The sequence below is a fragment of the Capricornis sumatraensis genome, chromosome 13, assembly GCF_032405125.1.
Source record: "Capricornis sumatraensis isolate serow.1 chromosome 13, serow.2, whole genome shotgun sequence".
NCBI classification, from domain to species: Eukaryota; Metazoa; Chordata; class Mammalia; order Artiodactyla; family Bovidae; genus Capricornis; species Capricornis sumatraensis.
Window position 1 is genome coordinate 32,339,560 of NC_091081.1, and position 13,391 is coordinate 32,352,950.

Genomic DNA, 13,391 nt, shown 5'->3' on the forward strand with positions numbered 1-13,391 from the left:
AAAGGACTCGTGAACAACCAGGGTATTCAGCAAAAACCCCAGAATGGCCCATTCATGCTTTTGCAGTATGACTGGAGACCTGCCCCAACAAAGCTTGAAAATAAGCCTTGAATGGATTAAGCTGATCTATAAAATGAACAGCCTCAAAACTTTTTAAAGAAGGACCCCCCCCAAAAAAAAATCCAGATGGCATTCAGAATGTTCAAAATCCAACTTTAAAAAATTACTAGATGTGTAAAGAAGCAAGAAAATGTGACTTATAACCAGGAGAGAAGTTAGTTAATAAAACAAATCTAGAAATGACAGTAGTAGAATTAACAGATATGGACTTTTCAAAAGCAATTATGAAAATAAATTTAAAAGGATTTTAGCAAGTGTTAATATAAATGAACAAAGAAACAGAAAATATAAAAATAACCAAGTATTTTTCTGGAAGTGAAAAATAAACTATCTGAATCAAAAAATTCTCTACATAGGCTTAATAACAGATTAGATACTATAAAAGAAAATATCAGTGAATTTGAAGACAGCATGTTGAAGCTAAGCCATGGAGAGGGGGGAAAAATTGAAACAAAAACAAACACAGTCTCATTCAACTGTAGAACTATACTAAGTGACCTAACATGATGTATTTGAAGTCTTAGGGTAGGGGTGAGGGGATACAAAAATTCTATGAGGAAAAAGCAGCCAAAAATGTTATGAATTTGATTAGATAGACAAATCCAAATATTCAAGAAGCTCAACAAATCTGAAGGAGATGACTCCAGTTAAAGTAAATTATTATCAATTTGCAGAAAACCAAAGACAGTAAGGAAATCTTAAAAGCAGTCAGATCTGAAAACACATTATACATAGGGAAAAAAACATAAGGAATGACTTTATCTGAAACAGTGACAGTCAGAAGACAGTGGAAAGACATCTTCTTAGGAAGCCTGCCTTGACTGCCATATTTAAAACCACAGTCCCTGCCCACACACCCTGCCTCCCTTACCCAGGCCTGTTCATGGGTTAGTATGACATCTACCATTTTATGATACACTGCATTGCTGTTGTTGGTTAGTGGCTAAGTCATGTCCAACTCTTTTGCAACCCCATGAACTACAGCCCTCTAGGCTCCTTCTGTCCATGGGATTTCCCAAGCAAGAGTTCTGGAGTGGGTAGTCATGCTCCTCTCCGGGGGATCTTCCCAACCCAGAGATCGAACCCACATCTCCTGTGTCTTCTGCATTGGCAAGCATCTTCTTTACCAGTTGCACCACCTGGGAAGCCCCAGTTTATCTTTAGCACTTAGGATTTATTTTATGAGTAAATGAAAGGATAGATGTTGTTGGTAAGTGCATTAGTTAAAGTTCTCCAGAGAAACAGAACCAATAAGATATTTGATATATGTTATATACATATAATGTATATAATTACATATATATTTAACATAACATATATTAACATACAATATAATTATATATATTATAATATATCTTATATATATATATATAAGATATACAAATATCCTGTTGGTTTGTATAGGGGCTTCACCAGTGGCTTAGTGGTAAAGAATCTGCCTGCAGCTCAGGAGATACGGGTTCAGTCCCTGGGTCGGGAAGATCCCCTGGAGAAGAGCATGGCAACCCTCTGCAGTATTCTTGCTGGGAAAAACCCATGGACAGAGGAGCCTGGTGGGCTGAAGTCCATAGGCTTGCAAAGAGGTGGACACAACTGAGCACACAAGATATATGCAGAGACAGATAAATTGTTTTTAAGGAATTGGCTAACATGATTTTGGAGGCTTGACACTTCTAAAATCTACAGGGTAGGCTGGCAGGCTGAAGACCCAGGAAAGTTTCAGTTCAGAAGCCAGAGGCCACCTGCTGGCAGAATTCCTGCTGGCTGGGGGAGATCAGGCTTTTCTGCTAAGGCCTTTAACTGATTGGTTGAGGTGCATCACATTATGGAGGGTAATCAGCGGTACTCAAAGCCCACCAGTTTAAATGTCAACCTCATTCAGAAAAACACTTTCACAGAAACATCTAGAATAATGTTTGACCAAATATCTAGGTACCATGGTCTAGTGAAGATGGCACATATAATTCACCTTCAGAATAGGATGTGGAAAATAACTGATAGGTGAGTGTAAGTCAGTAAAATCACTTAGGAAGATAATTTGGCAACATCTGGTGAAGTAGAATCTGCACATATTGTATCACTGAGCAGTTTTACTTGTAGTTATGTACCTCAGGAGACATGTATATGAAGGCACAAGTGTTGCTTGTAAGAAGGACGAAAACCACAAATAAAGAAAATGGAAATGATCTATATGCTCATGTGTAGGAAGATGAATCAATTATAGTGTTTCCTAGAGTGGAATGCTTTACCTCAGGTAAAACCAGTGAAGTAAATACACATGTATCAACATAGATTAATTTTTAAAATATTGAATGAAAAAATTAGTTGCAAAGGATATATATAGTCTGATACTATTTATATCAATTTTGACAACTCAGAATAGTGTTATTTGTAGCATTAGTATTTATCAAGATTCTTTTTGCTACCTAAGATTCTTCTGTTTAGTATTGTAAAAGATAGCTGCTGAAGCACAGCCTTTTATTTCTTCTGACTTGTGTATAGGGGACTAAAGATCCATGTAAAAAGTTGTTCATTTATTCAATAGAAACTTGTTAACATGAACATTATGAACCACAAATGAACTTTTGTGCATTCACACCCGTTTTGCTAATTCTTACGTATTTAGTACAGCTTTTAAAATGTGTTCAGTTCAGTTCAGTTCAGTCGCTCAGTCGTGTCTGACTCATGAATCGTAGCATGCCAGGCCTCCCTGTCCATCACCAATTCCCGGAGTTCACTCAAACTCACGTCCATCAAGTCGGTGATGCCATCCAGTCACCTCATCCTGTCGTCCCCTTTTCCTCCTGCCCCTAATCCCTCCCAGCATCAGAGTCTTTTCCAGTGAGTCAACTCTTCGCATGAGGTGGCCAAAGTACTGGACTTTCAGCTTTAGCATCATTCCTTCTAAAGAACACCCAGGGCTGATCTCTTTTAGAATGGACTGGTTGGATCTCCTTGGAAATGTGTAACGCATGACGAAAATTCAAATTTAGGATATTAATATTCAGAATGACATTGCATGTATTTTTCATTTAAAGAATAGACTTTTTTAAAAACTTAAAAAAGCACAATTGTCATAGAATATTACATTAGTTTTAGGTGTATGACATAGTGATCCAACAATCAAATATATTACAATAAATGATCACCATGGCAAGTCCCATAACCATCTGTCACCATACAAAATTATTACAGTGTTATTGACTATAAAGAATAGGCGCTAAGTAAAAGGCATTTTGAGTCATGACATTCAGTTATATATACTGATATTTTCAACTTAAATATTTCACTATGTTTTGTTAAAGTGATTAACTGCAAGATAAGTTAAAATTGATGTTATCTTTTTTCCTAACTTTCTTATCCAATCATAAGTTTGCAGTAAAGATACACCAGTGAATTTTTTTTTAATTTAATGTGTAACAGTGTTCTCACAAAAAATATATTCTACTAAGTTCCCTGTGCTGTTTTTGTTTCCCTTGTAGTTATCTGACGATGGTCGCTACGTCTTATTGTCGATAAGGGAGGGATGTGATCCTGTAAACCGACTCTGGTACTGTGACCTCCATCAGGAGCCCAACGGCATCACTGGTAAGCTGTCTTTCAAACACAGATGATTATTCCAGAGAGCCCCATTAAAAAGCAATTATGTTGGTCTTCTAATTGATTTCCCAAGAAACCTTCTTCTATTTAATCATGTCATCTCAGGTCTTATGATCTTTTCTTTTGATATTATTCCTTAAAATGAAAAAAAATTGAATGAAACTCTTGTTGGCTTTAGCATTTTTTCTGTAGATCGAGGCTAACCAAATTTTTTGTATGTTTCTCTGTGTGAAAGTATCCTGTCTACATTGCAGATGAAGATTGGTCAGGCAAGCTGGCTCTTTGATCTGTAGTATTATTACTGCCTAGGTGTGATGGTGCAGACTGTCACGGGAAAGAGATCAGACACCAGTGACAATTTATCAGGCTAATATGTGATTATAAGACAGCTTCTCAGTGCTGGACACACGTGTAGTATTAGCTTAACTTGCTTCCTGAAACTGTTAGGTATCAAGATAGGACCAGCCAGTTGTGAATTCTGGAGATGGCTTATTTTACATGTTGTTTTCCTCCAATATTTATATCATATCAGCACCATCATCAAGCATTAAAGCTTTTCAACAGCATTATTTACTGTGCTGAGAATTCCCAGACCTCAAAACTATCAGGGATATTAGCACCCAGTGCTCGAGCTCATGCTTAGTTGTGTCAGTCCTGTCCGACTGTTTGGGACCCCATGGACTATAGCCTGCCAGGCTCCTCTGTCCATGATGTTCTCCAGGGAAGAATACTGGAGTGGGTTGCTATTCCCTCCTCCAGGGGATCTTCCCGACCCCAGAATCGAGCCTGTGACTTCCTGCGTTGCAGGCAGATTTTTTACCACTGAGGCACTGGGGAAGCCCTTAGCACCCAGATAATGGCACAGTTACCCCATATTCTGGTTAATATGAAATAAATACATTTTAGAGATGTGTATGTTCAGTCTCTCAGTTGTTTATGACTCTTTGTGACCTTATGGGCTCTAGCCCACCAAGCTCCTCTGTCAGTGGGAATCTCCAGACAAGAATACTGGAATGGGTTGCCATTTCCTACTCGAGGGGATCTTCCCAACCTAGAGACTGAATCCGCTTCTCTTGTGTCTCCTGTATTGGCAGATGGACTCTTTATCACTAGTGCCACATAGGAAGCCGCATATTTCAGCGATAGTTGACACAAATTTTTAAAATATACAATATTGTATTCATGTCTAATTGTTGATTAGATTCCCTCATTATTAGTATTTTATCTATATTACATTATGATCAGAAAATATATACCATTTTACATTATTAATTGGATACTGCATCATTTTTAAACTTCTTTGAGCAAGATCCATAAAACAAAAGATAAATCCATTTTGATCTCATGAATACTACATCCACCTTGATTTTTACATTCTCTGAGAGATGCACACCACCGCTCAAGAATCACTCACCTGAGTTGCAAGTCTAGCTCTGCTCAGAGCTGAGCATGGAAGGTCGAATCTTAGACAAGCTGACAGATATTACTGTGCTGTAGTCCTGCCCACTGTTTACTGCTTGGACCTAGGATGGTAGAAGGGACTTTGCCTTTGTCCAGTTTATCAAAAATTTCAGTTACAGTGTCTTCCTCCAGAGAGCGCTGCTTTCATTTTTTACTTATTACTCCATTATATCTTTAAATTATTAGTAGGCCTGCTATTAAAAGATACACAAAAGATCTACAAATTGTAGACTTCCCTGGTGGCTCAGACGGTAAAGCATCTGCTTACAATGTGGGAGACCCGGGTTCGATCCCTGGATGGGAAACATCCTCTGGAGAAGGAAATGGCAACCCACTCCAGTACTCTTGCCTGGAGAATCCCGTGGACGGAGGAGCCTGGTAGGCTACAGTCCATGGGCTCGCAAAGAGCCGGACACAACTGAGCGACTTCACTTCACTTCAGGCCTGTTATTAAAAGATACAGAAATTGCTTAATTGACTCCAAATGCAGAGAAAAATCCACACGTTTGCACTCTGAACAATTTCTGTGTCCACTTTCATAATAAACGGTACTACTTTGAATGAGACTTAGCAAGTGCCAGTGCCTCTGTTTCCTTCCTGACCGCTTAGCGTCCTTACCTTTTTTCCCCACTACCTCTTTCTGCCCTATGTTTTCAGCATTTGTGAGAAATTAATGAGGAGGGTATGATATGCAGAGATTGGGATTCCAGGAGGAAGGCAGTGTAGAGGTGCACTGGGCCCTCATAAATAAGATTCTAGTCCTTGCAGCCATGAATGAACATGAGGAATGAAAGAGGGAAGCATTTTAAAAAATCCTGAAGGCTATGTTCAGGTTGGAAGATACTTAGAGAATATGCCAGGTCCTGGCTTTCCTTCCTAACTTGATCTTTCCTTGACTTATGAGACCATTGTCTTTGTTTTCTAGGTAATTTTTGTGTAGCTTAGGTGAAAAACCCAGCACAGAGTAATCACTCAATAAATTTAGCAATTATTGTTTTCCAAATTGTTCTCTCTCTTTTTTTAAAAAAAAAAATTATTCTAGAGGAACTTTAAGATTATTTTGCATTGATGTGAACAAAACCCAGCTATATGTTTGACTAAGACTGCGTGTAAATCTTCACATTTATTTGGGACTGTACCTCTGAGTTATATAGGAAACTACATATTTCTTACTAAAGTTATTGCTGGGTGTTTTATATTTGTGAAATATTGATGGTTAGTGAATGTATCTGTCAAGGTTTAACAAGAGAAGTGGAACCAGTAGGAGATGTATATTAAGAAATTTATTGCAAGGAATTGGCTTACATGATTAGGGGCCTGGCTGGCTAGGAGAGTCTGAAACCAGTAGGGCAGGCCATCGGGAGGGACAGGCTGGAACTCTCAGGCATAGGTTGAAGCTGCCATCCACAAGTGGAATTTCTTCTTGTTCAGGGAAGCCTCAGCTCTGCTGGAAGGCTCAGGCCTACCCAGACTGTCTAGGATAATCTCCTTTACTTAAAGTCAACTGATTATGGTCTTTAATCATATCTATAAAATTCCTCCCCAGTAACACCTAGATTAGTGTTTGATCAGTTAACTCAGTACATCAATTTAGACAAGCGGATGTATCAAAAAGACCTTCCCAGTGAGCTCATGGAAAACCACATGGAAAGGAATAGAGCAAACAAGTCTTACAATAACCTGATACCGTTTTTAAAAATGAGAATACTAAACTGACCGGTGTGTGGAAATCATTGATTCAAAAGTATAGAATATCCTGTAGGCAAGAAAACACAATGTACATGAATAAGATAGATGGATTTTAAGCTGTTGAGTTGCACATAGACAGATTGGGAGCAATTTGTAGAGTGTTCTCCAGTGATAGCTGCTAAATTCTGGGTATGGTTCTGGGCCTGTCTTTTTTTTTTTTTTGCTTTACTAGCATTAAACCTATGAATATCATAGGCCTCAAAGGAGTTCTTTTGAATGGCAGTCCTAGGATTCTGAAAGCTCTCAACAGTTGAGTGATTGACCAGTACTAAGAAAATGAACTAGAAATCAGTTCCCACTCTTTGGTTCAAAAGTCAATTAATTGTGTAGGTCAGGATGAGAAAGATCTGTGTGTGTGTGTGTGTGTGTGTGTGTGTGTGTGGTTGGGGGGGAGTGGTGGTAGTGTGTGCATGTGCTTTTTTTAAATTGACTGCTGATTTCTTATGAGTTAATTATATGATTGGGGCGTCCTACGTGGCTCAGCGGTAAAGAATCCGCCTGCCAATGCACGAGGCACAGGTTTGGTTCCTGGATCGGGGAGATCCCTCAGAGTAGGAGGCTACCCAATGCAGTATTCTTGCCTGGGAAAATCTCACAGATAGAGGAGCCTGGCAGGCTACAGTCCATGGGATTGCAAGCAGTCAGACACATCTGGGCAACTGAGCATGCATCCACAATTACATGATTGTGACTGGTTAGAAAAAACAAGTACTGTGGGTGAGTTTACGTGTTGAAGACACTCGGTGTATTTCGTTTTTAACAGGAGAGACATAGAAGATTGATATTGTGATCGTTAAATTTTTTAAAATAGTTCCTCTTCATCACAGTTGGGTATATTGAGACAATAAGACTTTAAAATCTCAACTGTACCATTAAATAATTGGTGACCCTGGAAAAGTTATTCTTTCTCTTTTCATATTTGCACAACTACAAATGAGGCAGTGATACCTGCTTAGCAATAGGTAAGTGATACCTCCTTAGCAATAGTGAAGAGTACTGAAAATGCACAGAAAAGGGCTTAGCAGGGATCCGGCGTAGAGTGGATTCTCACATATACCTTCTTTCTTTATCCATTTGTTTTTTGGTGGAAAGGGGAAAATTTGGAGTCATCACACAATGGTTTTAGGTAGTAGATTAAATAGATTAAAGATGCCCTAAAAATAATGTATCTTTAGTATCAAAGCTGCTCTAAACACAGATCTTGGTATTATTTTATGTAAAACTCGATTCATAATCAGCAGAGTCCTTATATGGAAGAAAACACGAAGAGGTGTGCCTCTCATGGGGGACATGTTTAATTTTTCAGGTTGATAACTGAAAATTCCAGAGTGCATATTCCCAGCTGGGGACCATGACTGCCACCCAGAATCTTTTCCGTGCTGTTCCCTTACTGCTCCAGCATTTTTGTTGCCCTGTTTAAACTAAGGGGAAGAATAGTATTTAAGTCAAATGCTAAATGTGTTAGTTAACTGAAATAGTAGGTGAGTTAAACTGAATAGCTGGTAACTGAAAACTAAATCCAGTGTTATGAAATCATCACTATTATACTGCGTAAGTTGATACCCCTTGTGATAACCTCAGGCCTTTCTGTTACCATTTTAATCATGTTTACCTTAAAGGCAGGGAGATTTACCAGCATTTCCCTCTACATTAATTCTTCATTTATTAGGGCATCACTAAATATCCTGTCTAGAGAACTAAATAATTTCACTGAGCAAGCTCTTTTGTAACATTTCTGTCATTTTTGTTATCCAAGAAAACCTTCTGCCTGTGTGCATTTTGAAATGAGAAGCACCAAAAAATGGCCAGTGGCTGCTTAATACCACAGAAGAAGATAACACATACTAAATAAATATAGAATGGAAAAAAATCTTAAATTCTTGAGAGTTAAAAGTGTGCTCTCTGAGTGATTTACATTTATGCCAATTTGATTTTCTGTTCAAGGACTAGCTGACCTTGGCTCTGTGCTACTCTGTGAGAAGATCTTTCTTTTACCCTTGCCTCTCTTTGGAGAACCTCACTTCTGCCATTTACATTTACAGTATTTTTACTTAGTAATATGACCACATTTCTTGCAAACTGTGGGCCATGGCTCTTCACAGGAACTGCAGCTGATGCTGTAGCTGCTCCTGTCCTTACTTTTCTGAACACTTCGCTCATCACTGGATGGAAACTGCACTTGGCCTCTGGTCTGGGCCTTAGAAGTCTCTATAATTTTCCAAGTGTTCAAAATAGCTAAGCAGGCCCCCTCCAAGGAACATTGCACCGTCTTCTGCGCTGGCTGCCGGAGACATGTCCCGAGTCACTGTCTGCTTTCTCTGGGGAAAGAGGCACTTCTGCCCAGGAGTTAACCTGCTTCCTCTTGCTTTTGTGATACCTTTCCTGCTTCTGCCCCTTCTGCCCCTTCCCCTGTTCTGATTTCTTTTTTCTCTCCATACAAAATCCTTGTGTGTGTGATTCCTTTTGAGCTGCACAAGGTTAAGGACCTTGTCTATCTCACTCGCCATAGGGTCCCCAGCACCTAGAACAGTGCCTGACAACAATAGAGATTCTCTCCTTGACCAGGCTTGAGTCAGGCTCCTCTGAGCCTCTTCCCAGTTAGGCTTCAGTCTTAGTTCCTTGTCCCCCAACTCAACTTTCTGGGCCTGCAGAGCCCCAGTTGTAGTGAGAATCCTGCTAGGTCAGTTTAAAGATAGTCCTGTCCCCTTGGTATGGATCCAGGTCCCCTTCCCCCAGCTATCCCTCATGTGCTTAACCTGCCTTCACCAAGAATCCTGCTGCCCTGATGTCTTCTCCTAGTAATTTTCAATCCACCCACCCCCTCATTCTGCACATTGGCTATAAACCTCCAGCTGTCTTTTCTGTATTTGAGTTCTGTGTGATCTCTCTCCCTTATTGCAATAGTCTTGAGTAGTCTTCATTACCATTTTAACAACTGTCGGATAACTTTTCTTTAACACAGACTCGCAGTAGGTGGGTACCAGCTTGTCTCCGATAACTTCACTTGCCCCTTTAGAGATCCTGTGCTCAGGTGACCCTGCTTGAGAAGCCACCTTGTTCATTTACTTCTGAGTAATCTTTACCCTTCTGCCCTGTTTAACTTTTTTGAATTAATTTTTTTTGTTTTCTATTAAATCCTGAGGACAATAAAGTATAGACCGTGTCTCTCCTGTCCTGTATATTATGTGAGCAGAAGGTTTCTGCTTCTCTTGTTTATAATTGAAAGTATAGAGGTACCAAGGTATCACTTAGGACACCAGGCAGCATGACATTTTATTAGTTCTGCAGTGGGAAAGGCAGCTGAGTCTTGACCCCTGCCGTTCTTAGTTGATTCATGCCTGGGGAGTAGCTGAAATTAATCATCTGGAACCTTGCAAGAGTATGATTTGTGTCTGGATTTTCTTCTATTTCTGTACCTTTCTAAATCAAGACTACTATTTCTTTTGAAATATATATATACTTATTTATGCATGTATATACTTTGTTTCCTAAATTTGCTATAAATATTATGAATATATAAAGTTGTTTCATATTGACTAAATTTAGTGTAAATGTTCACATATTTTCTGCATTACAATTAAATGTCAGACCTCAGAGTTTTCCTTTTTCTTGCCAATATGTGAACTTTTAAAATATTTTCATGAAAATTTACACCCTAAAAATACAAAAGATGATGTTCAACATGCTTTTATACATGTTTAACTTTTGTGTATTATATTTCTAAATGTTCTTATTGGGAAAGTGGAAGAAACTGCTAACTTCTTTTAAATTTGGTTACTTCTCTTGTCTTTACCTTATTGAGAAATGTATATAAGGCTCAGTCTGAAACAGGATTATGTGAATGTTATATTTAGTCATGAAGCAGACATGCGTCTATGCTGTACTTTGTGCCGGGCGCTGTGCTGGGTGGTGGCAGTGATGACAGCCTGTCCCTGCCGGATGTGTGCTCCCCGCCAGTTGGACGGAGGCCTCGAAACGGCCAGTGCACAGCGTCAGGGTTATCAACGGTGCTGTCACCAAGCACGCATGTCCAGGCCCAGAGTTAGGACCTGTCTGAGGTTTGGAAACTCTAAATCCCCTCTCACTCCTTTCTGCTGTCTGTGTTTTGTTTGTTCCCCTTTCTTTTGGGTTCTTTCATTTCTCTGTAGCAGGTCGGGTACTTTCCCCCGCTATTTTATAGGATAATCAGCAGCAAAACACCATTTGGCCCTATTCTGAATAAACGTACAACTATATAAGAAGTTTTTAAATAGGATCCATAAGAAATAATTGTTAGGTGCAAAGAACTCTGAGTGTCTAAAATCTTTGTTGTCGGTAACTTAACACCATTCTGCTTCAGTGTCATCATCCTTAAAATGGACCTGAAGTGGTCTTTGCTCATGACACAGCATTTAGGGATGAAATTAAAAGATGCTTGCTCCTTTGAAGAAAAGCTATGACAAACCTAGACAGCATATTAAAAAGCAGAGACATCATTTTGCCAACAAAAGTTTGTACAGTCACAGCTATGATTTTTCCAGTAGTCATGTATGAGACCCTGATGTGTGAGAATTGGACCATAAAGAAGGCTGAGCACTGAAAAACTGATGCTTTCGAATTGTGCTGGAGAAGACTCTTGAGAGTTCCTTGGACAACAGGGAGATCAAACCAGTCAATCTTAAAGGAAATCAACCCTGAGTAGTCATTGAAAGGACTGATGCTGAAGTTCCAGTACTTTGGCCACCTGATGCAAAGAGCCAACTTATTAGAAAAGACACTGATGCTGGGAAGATTGAGGGCAGGAGGAAAAGAGGGCAACAGAGGATGAGATGGCATCACCAACTCAATGGACAGGAGTTTGAGCAAACTCAGGGAGATAACAAAGGACAGGGAAGTTTGGGGTGCTATAGTCCATAGGGTTGCAGAGTCAGACATGACTGAGCAACTGAGCAACAACATTGGAGGAAAAGATGAGTGATGCTGACATGCTGATTTTTGTAAGGAAATAGAAGCTTATCTTAAGTTTCATCCAGACTTTTACTAACCTGTCTCTCAGCTTTTTACCTTTTTTTGCGGAAAGTTTGATCATTTTAGATTGATAAAATTTTTAGCATTCACCATGTCTTCATCTTAATGCTTTCATGTCAGTAAAGAAAACTGGCTTTCACCTGCATTAGAAATCAGTCTACACTGCATGCTAACATAGTGCTACAAAAGGAAGCTTAGTGTTTGTCAGACACTTAAATTATTCACTCAGCCATCTCTGCAGTGCAAGGCAGGTGACCTCTTGTTTCTGGGTATCTGGGACAATTTTGACTCCCATGTTCATGCCTGGTGGGGCTGGCCATCTTTCGGAAGTGGAGAGGAAAGGTGGGGGTGGGGGGAAATAAACATTCAAGGAACTTGAAACAAATGAGTTGTCTCAAGTTGAGCAAAGTCATCAGAGTATTAAAAAGTCAGACTAAGGAGGAGGGCTTCTGTGAGAGACAGGGAGTTATCAGAAAATAAGGTGTGTTTCTGAGTGGGAATGCCAGCAACCCCAAAGAATTGGAACATCAAAAGACGGTATAAAAGTAAGAAAAAAAACATTAATTTTGAAGTAAAATGTGAAGAACTAGCGACAAAATTAAAAATTTTACCAGTTTTTAAATTAGTGATTATAAAGGTGTTTTCCTAGGAAAATGGCTGTGTGCCCTGAGAGATGGAAATTAGATTTTTATAAGTTCACTGTTAGCAAATAAATAGTGCTGTTCTGAAGCCACATTCTGCTTATTTTTGTCATTTGAGGAATGCTGGGGTGATAACCAGCATTGGGATGGTAGTGAGTATTTTCTTAGCATTTCCTGTGTGCCAAGTTCTAGATATCCCATTGTCTTTTCAACAGCCTCTAAGGAGCCTGTGCTGTTACCTTGAGGAAACTGAGAAGGGTGAGGCCAGTTAGCTTTGCTGATGCTGTTGAAAGATTCAGACCCAGGTCAGTTGGATTCCATACCCATGTTTTAGCCATCACCGTGTGGCAGGTGCGACAGAATGAAGGCATCAGGCCAGAGAGAACAGCAATCTTCTGCTCTCCTCAGTCCTGGAGCATGACCCGTGTCTGCTCTGCATTTGTTAACTGTTGTCAGAGGCCAAGGCCTCCATGTTCTGTCAGTGTAAGAGAGAGTTTATAAAACATTTTCTATGGGATATACTTAATAACATTGATTTTCAAAGAAAGCAATACAAGTAATGAATCGCTCTAGAGAAAGTTTTAGATATTTTAAGCTCACCTTCACTCAGTAAACTAATCTTTCCCCCACCAAGAAACAGATTTATAAAAAGTAATTTCAACTTCAGTGTAGAGAAGTTTGGGAATCAAATTCTGTTGACTTCAAAGGGAAGAACCACTTACACACAAAAATACATCAGAAGAGGTGGGCAAAAGTGAGATGGTTTGAAAGTTTGGCCACATCTCTCTCTTTTTTAAGTAACTCCATTTTTTT

At 39.4% G+C, this 13,391-nt stretch overlaps 1 protein-coding gene across 1 annotated transcript in view; it reads left to right on the plus strand.

The window, feature by feature from the left end:
• Window positions 1–13,391, plus strand: part of PREP (prolyl endopeptidase) — a 145,064-nt gene that overhangs the window by 56,279 nt on the left and 75,394 nt on the right. The window contains exon 7 of the mRNA XM_068985049.1: window positions 3,603–3,708. Within this exon, the coding sequence (XP_068841150.1) occupies window positions 3,603–3,708 (106 nt within the window). The remainder of the gene's footprint in view (window positions 1–3,602; window positions 3,709–13,391) is intronic.